Below are 22,054 nucleotides of genomic sequence, written 5' to 3' on the forward strand. Positions count from 1 at the left end.
CTGCGATGTTTAAATATCTACTTAGATATGTCTTGACCTTCCTCTCTGAATGTCCTCTTCCTGTCAGTCTTAAGGCGTCAGCATGCTTCAGCTTGGCTGGAGCCTAGCCGAACCGAACGAGTGCGCTCGCATACTCCGAATGAATCGAGCTCAAGAAATCTGTCATTAATTGACAGTTATGCCAAAGAGATATATGTAATATATAGATGTAAATATTTATGTAATTTAGCAGACGATCATATCCAGTGCAACTTACAGTAGTGAGTGCATACGTTTTCCCATACTGATTCCCCATGCAATCGCCATGCTCTACCAACTGAACCCATCTAACCAAGATGTTTGGTGCAGTATTCTTCATTTAAAAGAATGTGCATAAAACCGAGTCATGCCTCGTTGAATGACAGACTTTCTTGAAGAATCCCTACTGTTGACCAGTCACTGATGAAGGTGTGTATACTTTGGCTCCAAAAAAACAAACAAAAAAAAACCTCACTGAAGTCCAAAACGAACAAAAACGTCACACAATGTCGCCATTATATGCACGAACTCTACGGAACTGTTTCGGGCTGGGAAGCATGCGGACGCCTTTAGACAGGTGTGCATTGTCTTTATATGGGTGCGGGTTAAGGAGGGTGTTTAGAGCCTACTCCCCTAACCGATTTCTCTTGTTCTGTTTTCTCTCTTTGCTTTTTGCTAGCTGGACTGCCATTCGCAATACTCACACCGCTACACAATCCCTTCAAACGTGGATTTTTCTGTAACGATGATTCAATCAAGTACCCTCTAAAAGAAGACACCATATCCTATCAGTTGTTAGGTGGAGTTATGATACCCATCACAGTACTCACTGTAAGTGCACCTGTTTTTATCTTCACTAGATAACTTATCTTTCTCTTCCTTTTCCAGTCTTAGCGCTTGTCATTAGTTTATGCTATACATACATCATTGTAGCAATGATGTATGTGTATTTAGTTTAACTACTTGGCTTCATTAATCACATTCTCACACTGTCTGTGTGAAAGTAAATGAATGGAGCATCATGCTCCTTGCAAAAGCAAGCAAAAAAAAAATTCTGATTTGTAAATTGAACTGCATATTTTAGAGATGCTCAAAGTATCACTTGAGAACTGAAAAATCAAACAAATCCCCAACTCTTGCTAGTTGCTTCTCTATGTACTCCTAGATCACAAACGTATCAGACCATGGCAGTTGACCGTGAAAGTCCCAGTAGCAAAGACCTCTCCATAAGTCTACTCGGTCTCTATCTGAACGATACAATAGGAATGGCCAAACTGTCCCTCCCTCTGCCTTTCCGAGATATCGCTTGACTCTGGGCCAGTATTCTGACTGTCTAACATGCTGAGCACACCGCCCGTGCGAGCTTTTCTAAATACATTTACACATGTTATTCAATCATTTCATCCAAAACTGCTCGCGAGCGTATGCGTAGCCAGGCGCAAAAAAAATTACTTGGTTTTATAAGTCCCGCCTCTCCCGTCTCCTCATTGGTTTTTAGGAGCGTATACCCACGTGGGTGATTGAAAGATGAACTGAGGTCCACACTCCAGTCAAAGTTGGTTGCCAACTGCCATATAAAGTTAACAGAAGAAGACTAGAAGATAAATAATTTGAAACTAAACAGGTTTCCCCTTTTTATCTGTGGATTAATTGTTGGGAGTAAAAATATTCTTCAAAGATCCAGGAAAAAAAGGACCTTGTGCATTTCAGGTAAAATAACAACCAAATTTTTATATCCCAGGACAAATTAGGTAGCAACAGCAAACTAGCTAGCTAAATGTCCATGAATGTTTGTTTTTCGACCTGTCCCCAAAATAATTTAGTTGGTTCAGAGTTTTTGTTTTTATATTTCAACCTGCTTGTCCTGATCGCGTTTGGTGTGAACGTACAAAATCAACAAGCGCGCGATGGCACATACGGATTCACGCCCCTGGTCTAGTTAGTACGTTTCCTGGAGAGTTTCTAGATAGTTAAACTCAAAGCACAGAGGCCCGTATTCACAAAGCATCTCAGAGTAGGAATGCTGATCTAGGATCAGGTCCCCTGTCATCATGGTCTAAAACAGTGGTTCCCAAACTGGGGGGAGGGCCCGAAGGGTCGGCATGGGTGGCGCACATCCGGCAGGGATGACCTCCACATCCAGCTTCTTCACATGCGGGATCTTCAGAGGGGGGAACGGAGTATTTCTGTCTGTATTAAAGCCCTTTTGTGGCTTTGCTGGTGACACTGTCAGTGATTTATTTTGAATTCAAGGAGCACTTGACCAGCGTTCTGCAGCGATACGCCATCCCATCTGGTTTGTGCTTAGTGGGACAATAATTAGTTTTTCAACAGGACAATAACCCAAAACACACCTCCAGGCTGTGTAAGGGCTATTTGACCAAGAAGGAGAGTGATGGAGTGCTGCATCAGATGACCTGGCCTCCACAATCCCCCGACCTCAACCCAATTGAGATGGTTTGGGATGAGTTGGACCGCAGAGTGAAGGAAAAGCAGCCAACAAGTGCTCAGTATATTATGTGGGAACTCCTTCAAGACTGTTGGAAAAGCATTCCTCATGAAGCTGGTTGAGAGAATGCCAAGAGTGTGCAAAGCTGTGTTAAAATCTAAAACATATATTTTGATTTAATAATTTTTTTCTTACTACATATGTGTTATGGAATCTTATAAATGCACAAGGTGCAATTTAGAAATTGGCTAGTGTTAGTCATTGCATACCTTAGAGTCAACTGTTTTTTCTGGGGGTGGTTTAGCCAATAGATATTGTTGTAGTTTTTTTTGTCACTCAAGTGTCACATGAATAAACATTAGACATAGCAAAATGTATAGAATTGCAAGAACATTTGCTTTAAAACTGCAACATTTTCTTTGCACCCCATGACAAAATGTGTAGAATTGCAGGAAATGAGCTTTAAACCTGCAAAATTCTCTCCACCAACAAGAGGGGTGTGAAGTTTCTGTCATGAACAATATTTGGGCCCGTAGAAATAGATGACGCGCTGGATGTTCGCCGATGTTGGAAGGGAGGCCCCCCCCGAGTGAAAAGATTTGGGAACCCCTGTCTAAAAGACAACTGATCCTATCATCAGTCCTAACTCTGAGACTTTGTGAATATGAGCCAGATAGATACCGGTAAAATGAGGCACTCTAGGAGCCTTGTTGTGGCTGTTATCAAATCTTACTTATCAAGTCCTTCTTTTGCAGCGTTCAAAATCAAAAAGCCTTTTTTAGTTCCATTAAATTGACATGCAACAGACACATGCTGCATTATAATTGACGGGAATAGACAAAAAGGTTCACATCCCACGGTCCGCATACATTTCCAGTCAGCCAGTGTAATTGTACTCAGCAAGTAGAAACCCTCACACAGGCTGTAACTCATTTACAGGTCATGAATGAAAGTTGGTGACTCCCTCTATCCTCAAGACAGTTCCTCCACCATTCCTTCACACACAAAGGCTTTCAGGTTATGACTTGATGGTATCTGTGTCATGGTGGTAATTACCCTTGAGGTTTAAAAGGTTGGAACAGTCAACCGTTATCAGGTCAACGCCCACCTCCTTGAGAGTAGAGTACAGTAGTAAGCACATGTTAATGTTGTAGGCCTATTTGCAGATAGGGGAACGCAAATACGCACCCAGGTAACTGCTTATGCTTTCAGGCCCATTGTCACCACGGTGTGGTAGAGAGGTGTGAGTCAGAAAGTTGTCACACTATTTATTTGACATTTAAAAAGACCCACTTCACCAACCGCCCACAATGTTTAAATGACACGTTTGTTGCACTCAACAATGGTCTCAATCTCCATTGGGATAATTTCCCCCTTTTTAAAAAGGCCTTTACTCATTTCACTTTAGACATGTTTCTCCGTGGACATCCTTGTTAGGCCTTTATAATATATTCACTCAGATGGACATTCTTCTAAAAAAAAAATACCTGTAATTTGTGACTTGACTTGAATTACAATACTAATGTGCAAATACTTGTAAATCGAAGCTGTGAGGGATGAGTAAGTGATCTAACCTCTACTTCCTCTCCTCCCTTCCTCACAGATGGTCTTTGGAGAGTGCCTTTCAGTCTATCTAAAGCGCATCAAATCAAAGTCCTCTTTCAGCAACATGTATGTGGCCAGTGTTTACAAAGCCATCGGCACCTTCGTGTTCGGGGCTGCCATGAGCCAATCGCTCACTGACATCGCCAAGTATTCGATTGGTCGGCTGCGACCTCACTTCCTGAACGTGTGCAAGCCCGACTGGAAGCTGATCAACTGCACGGCAGGCGCCTACATTGAGGACTTCACCTGCACCGGGGTTACGCACATGGTCAACGAGGCCAGGTGGGTGTTGTTGAGAGGAAACTGACAGCTGGGCTGAATTTTTCTCCCTACCACTTCCCCTTAGCCATCCTAGCCCTTCAGTGTTTACAGATCGGGTGGGTATTAGGCATATCTGAGTCTGGAAAGGTATAGGCAGTAAAGTGGTGGAGCTTCCATTTTTATGCCTAAAAGGCTTTACATGGTCAATCCGACATATGCAGTGGCTGTACAGCATTTTCTGTGAATGCAGCCTCCACAGAAGTCGGAGCATTCATACTTCTTGCACTTCGGGTAGCTGTCATGGGCATCCAATAAATTGGTCTGTGCCGCACCACTCGTAGTGATTCAGGGCTAATCTCTATAGCCATCCAACTAATTACAAGCAACTGGGTAAGTGAAAAGACAATACCTTACCTCTTCTGAGATGTTGGGATTATGTTTCCCGGTGCTTGACATAGATCAGCCAAATTAGCATGAAGTAAAAAGACTGCGCAGTTTTCCCACCTGCATCTCCATCCCAAAATGTGCCTACATTTAGGCTATTGTTTATATGTGTATTACACACACTATGTTGAGGTACAAATCTGAGTATAATACTTGAATGGATGCCAGCCCCAATACATGTTCATGTCATCATCAATCAACTGCTTTATAGTTAAAAACTACTTTGAATACATCCATCGATTTCTGTATGCTAGCTATCCTACCAGCTTGTACGAATGGGAATTAGCTTTTAGCAGTCACTTTTTCGAAACCTGAAAAGGGACAACTTCTAAATGTTACGCAGCAAAATATATCCAAATCGAATTTTAGTAACCACATTGTGGGCCTGTTACAATACATCAACCATGACAGATTTGACCAAAAATAACAACATTTCGTTAGATCAGATTTGTTGAAAGTGCGCCAGCTTCCTTCTGTCCTCCACGGCCATTAACCTCTTTATCGCATCTACCTCCCAAATCTCTTTCCAGGAGTTCAAACTCATTTTTGTGTCATTGAAATCCCTACACGAGGTATCATAAAATGTTTTATTTGTGAACTTGTTGGATAGCCTTTTGTCAAGGAAGTTTAGTGTTTATACAGGATGTACCGCAGGTGTCCCAGTACTTTTGCTATGGGCTCTGGTCAAAAGTAGTGCAGTAAATAGGGAGCCATTTGGAAAACAAGAGAAACTTCAAAGTGTGGACTTGCTTATTCAACAATGATTTCATGGTCAGCACTCAGCATATCAGAACCATAGAAATATAATATATTGGACTCTATTTCTAGGAACAGAACATAATCAGCAATAAAGCAGGAGATATTCTATTTCAGTGGAAGTATGATATAATTGAGTCAGAAGATTTGTAACAAGCATCCCAGCTGGTCCCAAATCATTCCTTAACCCTTCCTTTGATGTTTGCAGAGGTGTGAACGTCAACTTATGCTTGATCAGCAATGCTGTACGGAGGATGTGACACAATTGCGGAGCCTCCGCGAGCTCTGTACCGCATCGCTGTGCGCCTCCCAAATGTTGTAACACTGCGGAGGGCTCCGTATCGCTCCGCATTGACATGATTTATTGCTGATTATGTTCTGTTCCTAGAAATAGAATCCAATGTATTATATTTCTATTGTTCTGATATGCTGAGTAATGATTAGATCACTGTTGAGTAAGGCAAGCCCACACTTTGAAGTTTTCTGTGTCCCAAATGGCTCCCTATTTACTGCACTACTTTTAACCAGAGCCCATAGCAATAGGGCACTATATAGGGAAAATGGTAGCCATTTTGGATTCAGGCTGTGCCCAGTTGAACAACTGCTCAGCTGGAAATCGTCTATAAAGACTCACTGAGGGGATGTGTCTGACACTGACAACTAGGCTGGCTGCTTATCAGGGGGAAATGACTTCAGCTAGAGCTCTCTCTGTACTTTAACCTTTACAATGTTTTGCAATTCCACAAATAACTGTGGGAGTCAAGGCCTAACTGGAATAAACAGAAGTTGGTCTATTGCCTGTCTCTAGCTCCTACATTGTACTGGGACACCTGGGGTTGCTTTAAGCCCTAATTGCAATGGACTAGGAACCATGGTTTTACCTCGATTTGCCTTTGGGTAAATGGGTCTTTCCAGGTCAATAGACCCAGCTTTGCAAGCCTGCTCCAGAGCCGGACGTGGGTCTGAGTTTAGAAGTTCCATACGAATTCTGATTCTGTGCTTTCACTGAAAGCTGGTCTCCAAGCAATACTCGTTATCACCACGGAGACCAAGGTTATAATTACCAGTATCAGATAACAGATAGGCACTAACCAAATTCTGTAAAACAGTCACTCTAAATTTCAATCTGACAAGATTAGAACATCCTCCTTTTTCATCTACTTGAAAACAGACAGATGTACAAAGGAGAGGAAGTCTGTCTTTACTTAGATTTTGAAATCAACATCTAGGACTTGTCAATTATAGACCAACAAAGGTAAATGGAGAGCTAGTTGTCGAGTGCCTGCCGGTCTGTCCCATCAGTCATACCAGTGTTATTGGCAGTGGTGGGTAGTTAGTTCGCTGGCTGTCTCTATACAGACTATACACCACAGCTAAAGTGTATCATTACCTCATGTGGTAAGCCTCTCCCGTGTTACCCTAGAAACCTGAGTATACCCCATACAGAGACGACTCTAATCTCTACCATGATCCCTGGGTGGGCTCTCCCAGTCTCGTGTGGCCCCAGGTCATATTTACCTGGGTGTTGCTCTGGTCTCCCATGGCAGCCCTTCCCCGGTCGAGGGCCCGGTTCTGGGTGTTTTCTTTGGGATGGTAGTCATTAATAGAACAAATAACTGCCTGGTGGATCGAGTGATGAGAGCAGGTCAGATCAACTCCCCAGTTCCTCTTTCTGCAACGTGAGCCTTTCTCTCAGGGAAATGAGGCCCGCTGTCGGTCAGAACCTCGGCTTGTGTGTGTCCCAAGTGCCTTACACTTGGAAACCTCAGTGAATCAACGTTATTCCGCTATTTAATGGTTTACAGGGGGGGTTTTGGGTCCTGTGGGTTGAACATATCAGTCTTCCCTCATTGCTGTACTGTCCTCACATGGTTAATAAAGATAATTGAATTAAGGGAGTTGCGTTAGAGCTCTCTTGGCTCTCTCTGTGTGATGTCTTAACCTCTGTTTTCAGCCTTTACCACTAGAGAAGCTGTATACAGCTCTCTATTATGACATTAGGCTGGTGGATTATGTTACAGTACTGTGGACTTTTTCGGTCAGTATGGTCAGGCTTTCTCCCAACACTAACTAGTGTCCACTTTGGTGCCAGGCTCCAGGGCGTTGTCTGTGGGCCTGCAGTTATCCCCACTGTTTATCAGTCATTTGCTGGACAGGCGGATGCCTCCGCTGGGCAGCGCTGCTTAAGCAAACAGGAAGACACTAAAGGTGGCTGGATAAGTGGGCTAGGGTAGCGGCCCTCTAACCGCCTGCCCAGGGCAACTGATGCTGTCTCACCCCCCCCCCCCCCCCCCCCGCCCCCCCAAAAAAGATGTCAGCGGACATCCCTCCCCAGCACAACTCTATTACCCAGAAAAGGGTGTGTCAGTTTTGCCAGTGTGTGCTTCTGTTGTTCAACAGAATAGGGATTTAATACCAACACGGAGCCGATTTGAAGTGGCTGAATGTGTGTGTGTTTATGTTGCAGGCTGTCCTTCTACTCCGGCCACTCCTCCTTCTCCATGTACTGCATGCTGTTCCTGGCAGTAAGTATGCTCTATGGGGTTTCCTCTGTGTGCACTCATGTATCATAGAGATGGGTGATATGGACAAAGATCCATATACTGAATTTTAACGATAAATTGAAAACAATGTGCACCAGTTGTTTACCCTTAACTACAGCCATCAACAGTCACCAATATTATAGCTTTTCAAACATGACATTTCTCTTGTAGGGCCCTATAGGTTATTGTAATGAATGTCAGCAAAATGTCCAGTGTCTTATTTTTGGTTTATCGTCCCAGCTCAAATGTATCAATTAATTTAATAATTTACAGTACGTCATTGGACGTGTTCTATATGCATATTTAATACTTGAAATGCAGCAAAAATACCATGAATCTGATTAACATTAGACCAACTGAACAGAGATATATATATATATAAATGCAACAATTTTAATGAGTTACAGTTCATAAGGAAATCAGTCAGTTGAAATATGTATTAGGCCCTAATCCATGGATTTCACATCACTGGGCATAAGCCTACCCAATCAGAAATACTCAGTTTCATCGGGTGGCTGGTCTCAGACGACGCCGCAGGTGGACGTACTGCCAAATTCTCTAAAACAATGTTGGAAGCAGCTTGTGGTAGAGAATTATGTTAATTTATCTGGCAACAACTCTGGTGGACATTCCTGCAGTCAGCATGCCCCCACATAACTTGAGACATCGCATTGTAACACAACTGGACAGTTGAGTGGCCTTGTAATGAGCATGCTTCTTGATATGCCACACCTGTCCGGTGGATTAATTATATTGGCAAAGGACAAATGCACAAAATAAGCTTTGTGGGTAAGAAACATTTCATTTTAGCTCATGAAACATGGGACCTACATGTTGCATTTATATTTTTGTTCAATATACTTAAAGTAGTACATGGTTCAGATTTATAGAGAACTGAATTCACCACAAGTTCACGACATGGGATGATAAACAAAGGCCCATTGCGTACATCGAATACTGGTACTCAAAATATCAGTGCACTGTGTTGATCAGTTGCTATGGATGGTCAACAAAGTAGTGTATTTTTGTGAGCTGGGTCTCTGACTCACAGAACACGAGGGTCCCTTTGGTTTATCTTAGGCAGGACTCAGGGTTACAGTAATGCTGAACACAATACACCCTTTCATTACCTACAGTATGCCGAAGTCCTGACAATCGCTGCAGCAAATGAGTTAAGACCAAACAGCAGTTCTAAAGTTCAAGAACAGAGAGAGACAAGTCCAGTCTATTTTAAGAAGTGTCAGTTTGTTTTCCATTCATGAAGACACACCCATTATTGTACAAACGCATTCAGAACTGCTGATTTTTGTCCCATTGAACAAAATGGTCCAGAAAGGCCATGTACACTAATTTGGAAACTGTATTACAAGCAGTCACCTTTGGTGGAAATGGCTGTAAATTGAACATTAGGTTTATTATATTACTTGTTTTGATCATTTCTATTTCACTCAACTGTATATGGAATTAAGGCATTTAAACTAAGTTTTAGACCTAGTAAAAACAGTAGACGAAGGCTGATTGGTTGGTTAAATACTACTTTGGAAGTTTCAGCTGTGCAGTATGTTTATATCCAATAGTTGACGCTGCCATGTAGAGCGGTTAGTGTGAGCAAGATCCCACAGCTGCCAGCATCAACATTAGAATGATTTTTACATACACAACCAGAACACAGTGGCAAAACTAGCTCACGCACATCAATGATGGATCAGACCACTTTCAAACAGTAGCCAGCACTTAAACGAACCTCAAGTAGAAAACCAAGAGGATTGAGGCATGTCAACTACTGGATTCAACCTACAATTGCGGTAGCAAAGCAATTTGTCAAATTAGTTAGCATTAAATCCATTTTAACTGACCAAACATGTTAGTAGTAAAAAAACACAAGGCTTTTAATTTTTTTTAAGTAGGCAAGTCAACTCATTTCCACCTGTTTCCCAGCTATACATCCAGGCCAGACTGCAGGCAGAGTGGGCTAGACTCCTGAGACCAACACTCCAATTCTTCCTGATCGCTGCATCCGTTTACACTGGCCTGTCCCGTGTGTCCGACTACAAACACCACTGGAGCGACGTCCTGGCTGGCCTTATTCAGGGAGCACTCGTGGCCATACTGGTGGTGAGTTAATCACACTGCCCCATTTGGTTAAGGCAATTCAGCTTTATTTGTCCATTTGTTACAATAGAAATTGGGTAGCAGAGAGCACAAGACCAGAGGTTAGAGGCGTATTTTAGTCAAAAGGTGTCTCCTGACCTATACGTGTCCCACTTTAAAAGCCTTACTTCCTACTAAGTAGCCATTCTCTTCAATAAAATCATGAACTCTGAGGTAGGTCAACCATTTCCCTCCAAAGCTGTCCACTGACACTTGTCTTTCCCTTGCAGGTATTTTGTGTGTCAGACTTCTTCAAGAAGAGGGTGGAGCCCCAGGAGGATGTGGAGATTCCCCACACCAGCCTGCAAGAGACACCCACTAACGGAAACCATTACGACAGCAGCCCCAACTAAGCTATAGAGAAGAGGAACCGTTTACTGCATGCACATCATACCCCACCAAGGGTCGGACCACTGGGGTGGAAAGAAATTATGCGTCTCAAATGATACCCTACTGCCTACATTGGGTCCTGGTCAAAACTAGTGCACTATGTAGGGAATAGGGTGCCATCTGGGAATGAACCAGACATGTGAATGTAACCCTGCTTTGTGCTTTCCTGACCTATGACCTGGAGCCAAGCTGTCTGAGCTCCCTATTGGACTGTTGAGTCCCACCCATGTTGCCTTGGCTGGACTGCTACTATTACAGCTTCCTGTGTATTATCCAGACCAATATAATATATCTTCACCTGAAGCAACAAAAAAACATTGTTTTATCCAGCTGTATGCTAGAAGAAATCACTATACAGACTTTTATTAAAATTGTTGAAGAATGTACAAATGTTGCGCTTATTAACACAAATAAAAAACATTGTCTGGATGATGTCAGACACTCAAACCAACAAACACAGGTGTCACTCAAGTCACAAAATACATCAAATCACAGATATAAACTGGCAGCAAACACAATATCCCTCTTGATTTTCGTAATACCTATAATGAAAAAAGAAATACATGAGTATAATTGACGTTGAAATTGTTCAATGTACACCATACAGTATCTCCAATCTAGGGTCAAAACTGCACTAGTTGGAATTTAAGTATTAAGCTGACAATGTTGTTTGCCTCCATTGACTGCTAAGGATGTTTAGAGTTTTGTGAGCTGTGTCTTCGTAACAGAATGTATTTTAACTAGGGGAGATGTCTTGACTTTGGGACACAGGCACAACCGATTCTCTGAGCCCTGGTAGTAGTACACCACGTTTGAACTCTGGCAAACATATGTTAAGATATGGGGCAGTCAGCAGAAGAGATCAGATTACCCTCTCAGACTTGTTCTTCTACTATTGGTTTAAACTGTAGACCACACACAAGCATTCTGGAAGGCTGCAACCACTAGATGTAGAGCCGATCTTACCCTCCGCAAACTTGTTCTCCAGCTCGGTGTTACCGATGGCCTTGGCTGCTTGACACATCTGACGGAGCAGCTCCTCCAGGCGACGCATGCAGCGGATGATACTCCCTACAGGGACAGACACAGGGTTGGCGAGCAGAAGATGACAGACACAGGGTTAGCAAGCAGAAGATACTCCCTACGGACAAAGACGAGAGAAGGTCAGCCGGAGCAGAGAGACCGGGATCCGTATGAAAACTCAACTCTGCACAGATCAGTGAGACATGGGTCGGTTTGCCTGAAGTCATTCAAATAAAGGGTGTGTGTATATATATAACTAGGGAAATTCAGGGGAGAATGTCAATGGGGGAGTCTTAAGTTACGATTCGGCCGAAGACCGTTCCATCTGAACTACCCGACAACGTGACCAGAACCCCAACCCTCCTTGTAAAAATGCAACCACAGTTTACAGCTTCACATGGAATCTAGAGCCAAAATCTCAGAAGGATCTGATAACTGAACTATGATCTTGTGCGTCGCAATTAAGAGGGGAGTTGCATATTTTCCTGCTCATGTCAGGGTGAAATACAGAGCCAAATACCAGTCTTATCTCTAGAGTTACTTTGAAGAGAGAGGGGGGGGTGATCTGTTTCAACTATTTCTCATCTTTTTAAATCCTCTACACTCATGGTGCCTTAAAAGCTACAACCTGGGATTTGTTTTTCAGCAAAACAGCAACTTTGTCACTTGTTTTGGTATACAGCTGGGGGATGGGGTAGGGGGAATGTAACCCCTCTGAAATTCATTGACACCCGTCGAGATGCAAGGACTGACAGTCCATGATAGTAGTAAACATATTTTGAAGCTATGCATTGCCTATTGCAGCTCATACACGAGGTAAAAAGCTGTTATTCCCTGAAGTGTACCTCAGAAAGACAGAAACCTTTCCAGCCATAAAGGACTAGGCCTACAGCCAATTCAGAATGCAGAGGAAACCATATATTTCAACATGAGAGTTCATCACCCGGTCTTCTGGCTCTCTCCTTCCATGTACTACAACATGCCAGTTTGCAAAACAAATAAAAAGTTATCAACTGCTAGATAGAGACATTGGCCATCAGAAAAACAACACTTGGAAGGCTGTCCGTTAGATTGGCACTGAACTTGTGTTAGGTGAGTTACCTTGCACTGATTGCAAGTGGCTCTGGATAAGTATGCCTGCTAAATGACTCCAATGTACGGGGCTACCCCACACGGAAACAGAAAACCTACATTTGGAGCGCGCCGTCCATTTCATAGGCACCGGACAGATATTAGAGCGTCGGGAGGTTAGCCAGGTGAGTTACCTTCAAAGACGTCGGTCATCTTGCAGATCTGTGCGAAGGTGGAGCCGTTAGCCCAGGTGTAAACCACGTCCATCAGGTGAGGCTTGAACTTGTCCAGGTAGGTGTCCTCATCCACCTCCAGCTTAGCCTCTGCAGACACCTTGGCAACACGCTTGGCACACTCCTGACAACCAGATATCCAGTTCCAGGTTTTATTACATCCATATGACAGTCATAGACTGCGTGCAAAATGGCACCCTATTACTTTCATAGTGCACTCATTTTGACCAGAGCCCTATGGATACTGGTCAAAAGTAGATCACTACATTTGGGACACGCCCAGGTCCCAAAATACATAGCTAGATAGGGTATAGGCTAACATTTTTTTTTAAATGTAAAAAACATTAAGGGAAAACAAACAAAAAGTACGAATGAAAAGTACGTGGCATATCTTGCACTTTGATTATACAATTTCAGCAAACATCCACTCGCATGAAGACAGGCAGGGAGACCCAATCTAATCTTTCACCAAACATCTAGGCTGACAGGTTTCAGCAGACAGAAACAGCAGTAAGTCAATAGAATAGGTAGACCGACTGGTTGGATTCCAAGTCAAACATACATTGCAGTGTAGTTAAACATGCCGGTGTATGCCTTGGTTCACAAACAGCATGAGCTAAGTGTTAGAAACCACACAGCTGAAAAGCAGACTAAACCAGGCCTGAGGGGTGCATCAGAAAGCAGAATTAAAGTGTTGAGTTTGTTACCATCCCCATTTCAATTCCATATTTAGAAAAGCCTGCCGCTAAACCCATTGGCCATATCCCAAATGGCACCGTAATTCTCTACTGTATGCAGTGCACTACTTTTGACCTGGGCTACACATATTGATCCTGCTTTGTAACCTATGCTAACCACCAGGACAGTGCAGATTCTGCTGCGGAGTGAATAATGTTTACCTGCATCTGTCTCAGAGGTCCAGCCAGCTGCTCTGTCAGCTTGGGCATCTCGTTAACCTGAGGGAAGGAAGAGAACAAAAAAAACAACAACACAATGACATCAGTCTAAAGCTTTGGACACATCGCGACCACCTGCTGGGTGTCAAAGAGCAAGTGTGTTTTTGCCAATTCAACATGATGAATCCTTTGAAAAATTGAAAATGTTGGCCGATACTGTGGTAAGAGGCACTCGGTAGCCGGATTATTGATCAGTCTCTGCCTTCAGTACTCCTAATAAGGAAAGTGTCAATGAAACATTACTGCTGCCAGTAGGTTATTGATTTAAGGAGAAACATGCAGTGAGCTAGCTCAGTAATGGGAGCGAGCAGTCTTATGTTTCTTTACCTCATCATTTCTACTGTGTAGGCGACTGTGCCTTCAGAATGTATCCATACCTCTCGACTTACTCCACATTTTGTTGGGTCACAGCCCGAATTCAAAATGTATAACATATATTTTTTTCCCCTCACCCATCTACACACAGTACCCCATGATAACAAAGTGAAAACATGTTTTTTAGTAATATTAACACATTTATTGTAAATGAAATAAACCTCATGTACATAAGTATTCATACCCCTTTGCAATGACACTACAAATTGAGCTCAGCTGCATCCAATTTCCTTTGATCATCTTTGAGATGCCACTACAACTTGATTGGAGTCCACCTGTGGCCAATTCAATTGATTGGACACAATTTAAAAATAAAACTGTCTTTAAGGTCCCACAGTTGACAGTGCATGTCAGAGCAGAAACTATACCATGAAGTACAATGAACTGTCTGTAGATCTCCGAGATAGAATTGATGAGGCATATCTGAGGAAGGTTTTAAAACAATTTATAGAGTGTTGAAAGCTTCCAAGTGCACAGTGGTCGCCACTATTGGGGGAAAAATATAGATCTATTGATCTACCCAGACTGTGGCTAGAGCTGGCCGTCCAACCAAACTGATCAACCGGGCAAGAAGGACCTTGGTCAGGGAGGTGACCAAGAACCCAATGACCACTCTGACAGAACTACATCCTTGGCTGAGATGGGAGAACCTGTCACAAGGACAACAGTCTCCACAGCGTTTTATGGGAGAGTAGCCAGACAGAAGTCTTCCTGAGAAAAAGGAAAGACTTGAAGATTGCTGTTCACTGCTGCTCCCCATCTAAATTAACAGAGCTTGAGAAAATCTGCAAGGAAGAACGGGAGAAAAGCTGATACAGAGACACCCTAGACGACTCAAATGGGTAATAACCGGCAAAAGTGCTTCTACAAAGTATTGACCCAGGGGTGTGAATACTTATGTAAATTAGATATTTCTGTATTTCATTCTCAATAAATTTGTAAACATTTTTAAAAACATGTTTTCACTTTATCGTTATGGGATATTGTGTGTAGATGGGCAAGATTTATATTTTTATTTTATACATTTTCAATCCAGACTAACAAAATGTGGAATAAGTCAAGGGATATGAATACTTTCTGAAGACAACGTAAATGTTTCTTCTCAAAAGGTCACAGATGACCGCACTGATGACCTTAGCCTTTTCTCCCGCCACCTCCACTCTAGCTGGCTAAAAGTCTGACTGGTAAAGGTCACGGATTGCTGTCCACCATTGTTATCCTTGCTAATAGGTTAAATATTATTAAATTGACTTAAGGCAAAGTGAAGTCAAAACCATGATTACATACATACATACATCCCCTCAGGAGATGCACTGCAGTACTTAATGCAGCTGGTGGCCACACCAGATACCGACTGTTACTTTTGATTTTGACCCCCCCCCCCCCCCCCTTTGTTCAGGGACACGTTAGTCACATGTCTGTGGAACTTGTTCAGTTTTATGTCGCAGTTGTTGAATCTTGTCATGTTCATAATATTTACACATGTTAAGTTTGCTGAAAATAAACGCAGTTGACAGTGAGAGGACGTTTCTTTTTTTGCTGAGTTTACAAAAAAAAACACAGTACCAGTCAAATATTTGGACACCTACTCATGCAAGGGTTTTTATTTATTTTCTACATTGTAGAATAGTGAAGACCTCCAAACTACAAAATAATGCATATGGAATCATTTTGTGACCAAAACAAAGTGTTAAATCAAAAAATATATTTGTCATTTTTCAAAGTAGACACCTTTTGCCTTAATGCCAGCTTTGCACACTCTTGGCATTCTCATGCGTTTGAGCCAACCAGTTGTGTTGTGACAAGGTAGGGATGGAATACAGAAGATAGCCCTATTTTGAAGAAGACCTAGTCCATATGGCAATAAGCAAAGAGAAATGACAGTCCATCATTACTTCAAGACATGAAGGTCAATCAATCTGGAAAATTTCAAAGAACTTTGAAAGTCCTTTCAAGTGCAGTCGCAAAAACCATTCAGCGCTATGAAACTGGTTCTCATGATGACCGCCACAGGGTTAACTCTTCTGCAGAGTATGTGTTCCTTAGAGTTAACTGCACTTCAGAAATTGAAGCCCAAATAAATTATTCAGAGTTCAAGTAAACAGACATCAACTATTCAGAGGAGACTGAGTAAATCAGGCCTTCATGGTCGAATTGCAGCAAAGAAACCACTACTAAAGGACACCAATAAGAAGAGACTTGCTTGGGCCATTAGAGCAGTGGAAGTCGAAATTTGAGAATTCTGGTTCCAACCGCCATGTCTTTGTGAGACGCAGAGTAGGTGAACGGATGATCTCCGCATGTGTGGTTCCCACCGTGAAGCATGAAGGTGGTGGTGTGATGGTGCTTTGCTGGTGACACTTGTCAGGGATTTATTTAGAATTCAAGGCACACTTAACCAGGATGGCTACAACAGCATTTTGCAGCAATACACCATCCCACCTGGTTTGCTCTTAGTGGGACTATCATTTGTTTTTCAACAGGACAATGACCCAAAACACACCTCCAGACTGTGTAAGGGCTATTTAACCAAGAAAGCGAGTGATGAGTGCTGCATCAGATGACCTGGCCTCCACAATCACCCGACTTCAACCCAAGTTGTTGGACTGCAAGGTGAAGGAAAAGCAGACAAGTGCTCAGCAGATGTGGGAACTCCTTCAAGATAGTTGGAAAAGCATTCCTCATAAAGCTGGTTGAGAGAATGCCAAGGGTTTGCAAAGCTGTCATCAAGGCAAAGGGTGGCTTCTTTGCAACAGCTGGTGCACGATATCTAAGGAAGTCTCAAGCTATAGCTCGCCTAAGATAAAGTATCTCACGATAAGCTGTAGACAACACTACCTACCGAGAGAGTTTATCTGTATTCTTTGTAGCTGTTTACATACCAACACAGTCAGAGGCTGGCACCAAGACAGAATTGAATGAGCTGTATTACACCATAAGCAAACAATAAAACGTTCACCCAGAGGCGGCGCTCCTAGTAGCCGGGGACTTTAATGCAGGGAAACTTGAATCAGTTTTAGCAAATTTCTATCAGCATGTTAAATGTGCAACCAGAGGGAAAATAACTCTGGACCATCAATACTCCACACACACAGATGCATACAAAGCTCTCCCTCGCCCCCCATTTGGCAAATCTGACCATAATTCTATCATCCAGATTCCTGCTGACAAGCAAAGATTAATGCAGGAAGCACCCGTGACTAGATCAATAAAGTGGTCGGATGAAGCAGATGCTAAGCTACAGGACTGTTTTGCTAGCACAGACTGGAATATGTGGCAGGGCTTGCAAACTACAAGGGGAAGCACAGCCGAGAGCTGCCCAGTGACACGAGCCTGCCAGACGAGCTAAACTACTTCTATGCTCGCGTCAATGCAAGTAACAAACATGCATGAGAGCACCAGCTGTTCCAGAAGATCGTGATCACGCTCTCCGCAGCCGATGCGAGTTATACCTTTAAACAGGTCAACATTCACAAGACCGCAGGGCCAGACGGATTACCAGGACGTGTACTGCGAGCATGCGCTGACTAACTGGCCAGTGTCTTCACTGACATTTTCAACCTCTCCGAGTCTGTAATACCAACATGTTTTAAGCAGACCACCATAATCCCTGTGCCCAAGAACACTAAGGTAACCTGCCAAAACCACTACCGACCAGTAGCACTCACGTCTGTAGCCATGAAGCACTTTGAAAGGCTGGTCATGCCTCACAACACCATCATACCAGAAACCCTAGACCCACTCCAATTTGCATACTGCCCCAACAGATCACGCAATCTCCATTGCAGTCCACACCACCCTTTCCCACCTGGACAAAAGGAACACCTATGTAAGAATATTAATTTACTACAGCTCAGCGTTCAACACCCTAGTACCCTCAAAGCTCATCGATAAGCCAAGGACCCTGGGACTAAACGCCTCCCTCTGCAACTGGATCCTGGACTTCCTGACGGAGCGCCAAGTCTAGGTCCCAGAGGCTTTGAAACAGCTTCTACCTCCAAGCCATAAGACTCCTGAATGTCTAGTCAAATGGCTACCCAGACTATTTGCAGTTCCCCCATTACACCACTGCCACTCTCTGCTGTCATCTATGCATAGTCACTTTAATAACTCTACCTACATGTACATACCACCTCAAATAACCTGTGCCCCCACACATTGACTCTATCGGTACCCCCCCCTGTATATAGTCTTGCTATTGTTCTCTCACTGGTGCTTTTTAATTACTTGTTACTTTTATCTATTATTCTTATCTGTATTTTTTTTTAACTGCATTGTTGGTTAGGGGCTCGTAAGTAAGCATTTCACTGTAAGGTCTACACCCGTTGTATTCGGCACATGTGACTAATACAATTTGATTCGACTTTGAAGAACATCATATATAAAAAATATACCCTGATTTGTTTAACACTTTTTTGGTTACTACATGATTCCATGTGTTATTCTACAATGTAGAAAATAAGAAAAATGAAGAAAAACCTTTGAATGCGTAAGTGTGTCAACTTTTGACTGGTACTGTATATATGCACACCATGAGGTTGGAATAATACTGTGAAAATTATGATCATGTCCTTTTAGTGTAAGGGCTGTGGTAAATTAGTTACGACTAATACGAAAGTTCAATTAGTTCAAAGGGAAACTCCACCCAAAAAGTAGATTTTTGAAAACTAGATTTCTGACATGCAAAACATTTTGGGACTACATCAACAATGGACTAATGAAACAAATACCAAAACATCATTTTGGGGTGAAATTTTCCTTTAATAGACCAATAGGAAATCTCTCTTCCAATAACAGATCATTTTCAGTTTTCCCCTCCCCACTCAGACCACTCACAGTCTCAAAATTCTTGCTTGAGAAATTGCTGTTTGCTAAGAAGCTATTTTTGTTTTCAATTAAAATGGTTGAAAACTCAGTAAGGTAATGAATTACTCAAAATTGATTTGATATTGAAAACTGCTGCATTGGACCTTTAAAGGTCAGTGGTGAAGTGAAAGTCTACCTCCTGCAGATGAGGGGGGATACAAGACCGTTACCCCAATTGTCCCCAAATTGTCTTTATAAAGATTCCCACTTGTTCGTGGGAAATAATAATTGGTGTGACTATCTTGATCCCATTTCCCACTCTCCCATGGCAGTGCCTCAGCCCCCCCCCCAGCTCCCTCTCTGTGCCCTACTCCCAAGCCTATTGAAGCTCTGGCTCAGTGCCCTGGGTGACGCCCCATTAACCCCTGATGTTTTTAGCCTGTCATGAGATCTTCTCTGCCTGCCACAGCCCTCATCAGCCTCTCCAGCAGCAGCAGGTGGAAGCTCTCCCTCCACACAGAGAAGAGGGAGCAGCTGCGTAAATATCATCATACAGCACACTAAAGCCTTTATGCGGGGCGACAGGACACTGGACGACAGCTGCATGTGAATGTCACAGAGCTGATCTCCTAACAGACAACAGAGAGCGCAATAGAGCGAGAGAGAGCGCAAGACTTGCAGGCAGTAGAGATGACACGTATAGAAGCCTAAATCTAAAATTGCAGTATAAGCCAGTAGACATGACAATACACAAACACAGAGCTAGACCCTTAAATGTAGTGCTGACATGATGATGCGCACACGGCACTAGACCTTTGCTCAAGAATACACCTGTACTGTCATTACACGATGATACACACAAAACACACAAAGCTAGAAAGAGCAGCATTTCACACCCCACCACTAAGCTGGGACACACCCTTCCTGAGGGCTGCCATACTGGGACCAGCAGTGAAGAGGCTGTGGCGCTGTGGTGCCCTGCTTACAGAGAACAATGAACACTCAGAGGGGAGAAACGTGCCAGAGAACTAACTGTTAAGCAGAGTGACCACCTGCCTGTACGATGGAGTTTAAAAAGAGTGGACTTTGTTATTGCGGAGGTCAATAATCAAGGAAGCCAAGGCAAAGTTTTCAAACATTTGACACAGGAATTCCTTGTTTTGAAGGGAAGCATCAAGAGGATGTACTGAGGACTTGATGAATTTAAACACTTAACATTCAAGATATGGGGGGACATTAGACTACTATCAGACTTGAAGTAATAGGTCAAAGTGCTTTTAGTGAAAGGGTGTAAGAAATGTCGTGACAGCATTTGAAGTTGTAGAGTGTGGGGAAAGATGGCTGCTTATCTGGCCAAAAGTATGTTTTAACGGATTGCGCAGGAAAAAGGTGTGTGTGCGACTTACGTTCTCCTGGAAGATGAAGACGCTGAGTAGAGCGGTAACCTGTTCTGCAGACAGATCGTTGAACAGGCCGTTGAACACCATCTCAGTCAGTAGAAGCTCATCAGCACTGGATCAAAAACAGGTCTCAGACCAGTCAGTGTTTTTTAATAGCACGTCGATACAGATAACTGTTCTAAGAACAGCTGAACACCATCTCAGTCATCAGCAGCCAGGGGTTAAAGCAACAACACAAAAGAATCCCATGAGAAACTTAAGCAGATCGCAGATGGATTGTCTGGGGCCAAGTTAACGTCAAATTTCATGTAAGAAAGTCATGACCATCATTTAATTTTTATGTGTATTAAACTGCCAAGTCCAGTCCTCCCTAGGAAAATTTTATATATTTAACTAGGCAAGTCAGGCAAGTCAGTTAAGAACAAATTCTTATTTTTAATGAAGGCCTAGGAACAGTGGGTGAACTGCCTTGTTCAGGGGCAGAACGACATTTGAACCATGTCAGCTCGGGGATTCAAACTTGCAACATTTTGGTTACTAGTCAGACGCTTTTAGGATGCCATTGTCCCCTTGGAGCTCTTGCGTAGTAATGGGCATTCCGAGTCTCTTCCTTGAGCCGAATCATTTGGCTTCATTCACCTAAAGGAGACGTTAATTTGGCTCCCAAACGGCTCTTCGTTCAGTAATGCTTACAAATTGACCGAAAACCATTAATTTAAAGCCTAAAACGTTGCTAACCATTATGTCAGATTGTGAAATGTTAGTTGAAATACATTTTTACCTGACCAAATTATTAGATGGCCAGCAAAATGAACGTGGACCAGAACAAGTCTCTCCCTCAATCTCGTTCCAGCACAGAAAAATGACCATCTTCAAATTAAAAAATGTATTTTCGTTTTACTAATATTTAGGCCTTTTTTATATCCCTTTATTCACCCAAAATGTTGTGGTATCAAATTGGTAGTTACAGTCTTGTCCCATCGCTGCAACTCCCGTACGGACTCGGGAGAGGTGAAGGTCGAGAGCCGTGCATCCTCAGAAACACGACCCAGCCAAGCCGCACTGCTTCTTGACACAATGCCCACTTAACCCAGTAGCCAGCCGGGAAAACACTGTACACCTGGAGACCGTGTCAGCGTACATGCGCCCGGCCCGCTACAGGAGTCGTTGGAGCGTGATGGGACAAGGACATCCCCATAGAACACACACCAACAAGTCGACTAGGTTGTCTGCTTTTGTTTTAAATAACATTACATGGCAAAAACAGTCGTTTGAACGCCAAGGTGGTGTGCAGAAAAGACTATTTAATTCACTTAATCTGAACATCGGAGTGTCAGCAACAATCCTGCAAGTCAGTTTAATGCAAAAGGTTCAGAGAAAATGTTTGAGAATACATTTGGGAATAGTGAGCCCCAATATGATATTTCTGTATCTAACTTTCTCACTCATTATTATTCACGACTCATTCGGGATTATCCGGAATCATGGTAGCGTCCACATTAAATGTATTATTGAGTAGAAACATATTATATTCTTATTTACAATAAAAGTGACTCCAAAGTGACAATACTTT

General features: G+C 42.8%; 2 protein-coding genes across 4 annotated transcripts in view; one reads left to right on the plus strand and one right to left on the minus strand.

The window, feature by feature from the left end:
* Nucleotides 1-11,072, plus strand: part of LOC139408890 (phospholipid phosphatase 1-like) — a 37,683-nt gene extending 26,611 nt beyond the window's left edge. Inside the window, exons 2-6 of one of the 2 annotated variants that reach the window (XM_071153322.1) lie at nucleotides 698-849; nucleotides 4,071-4,354; nucleotides 8,001-8,058; nucleotides 10,015-10,191; nucleotides 10,458-11,072. In XM_071153322.1, the coding sequence (XP_071009423.1) occupies nucleotides 698-849; nucleotides 4,071-4,354; nucleotides 8,001-8,058; nucleotides 10,015-10,191; nucleotides 10,458-10,580 (794 nt within the window). In that variant the 3' untranslated portion in view covers nucleotides 10,581-11,072. The remainder of the gene's footprint in view (nucleotides 1-697; nucleotides 850-4,070; nucleotides 4,355-8,000; nucleotides 8,059-10,014; nucleotides 10,192-10,457) is intronic. The other variant, XM_071153321.1, reaches the window with a different exon arrangement.
* LOC139408889 (exosome RNA helicase MTR4-like) overlaps nucleotides 10,938-22,054 on the minus strand; it is a 48,752-nt gene continuing 37,635 nt past the window's right edge. For both annotated transcript variants that reach the window (XM_071153318.1, XM_071153319.1), the window contains 5 exons: nucleotides 20,488-20,593; nucleotides 13,844-13,900; nucleotides 12,906-13,068; nucleotides 11,584-11,688; nucleotides 10,938-11,159 (listed from right to left, as the gene is read on the minus strand). In XM_071153318.1, the coding sequence (XP_071009419.1) occupies nucleotides 11,107-11,159; nucleotides 11,584-11,688; nucleotides 12,906-13,068; nucleotides 13,844-13,900; nucleotides 20,488-20,593 (484 nt within the window). In that variant the 3' untranslated portion in view covers nucleotides 10,938-11,106. The remainder of the gene's footprint in view (nucleotides 11,160-11,583; nucleotides 11,689-12,905; nucleotides 13,069-13,843; nucleotides 13,901-20,487; nucleotides 20,594-22,054) is intronic.

This window comes from Oncorhynchus clarkii, chromosome 5 (genome assembly GCF_045791955.1).
Source record: "Oncorhynchus clarkii lewisi isolate Uvic-CL-2024 chromosome 5, UVic_Ocla_1.0, whole genome shotgun sequence".
Taxonomy (NCBI): domain Eukaryota; kingdom Metazoa; phylum Chordata; class Actinopteri; order Salmoniformes; family Salmonidae; genus Oncorhynchus; species Oncorhynchus clarkii.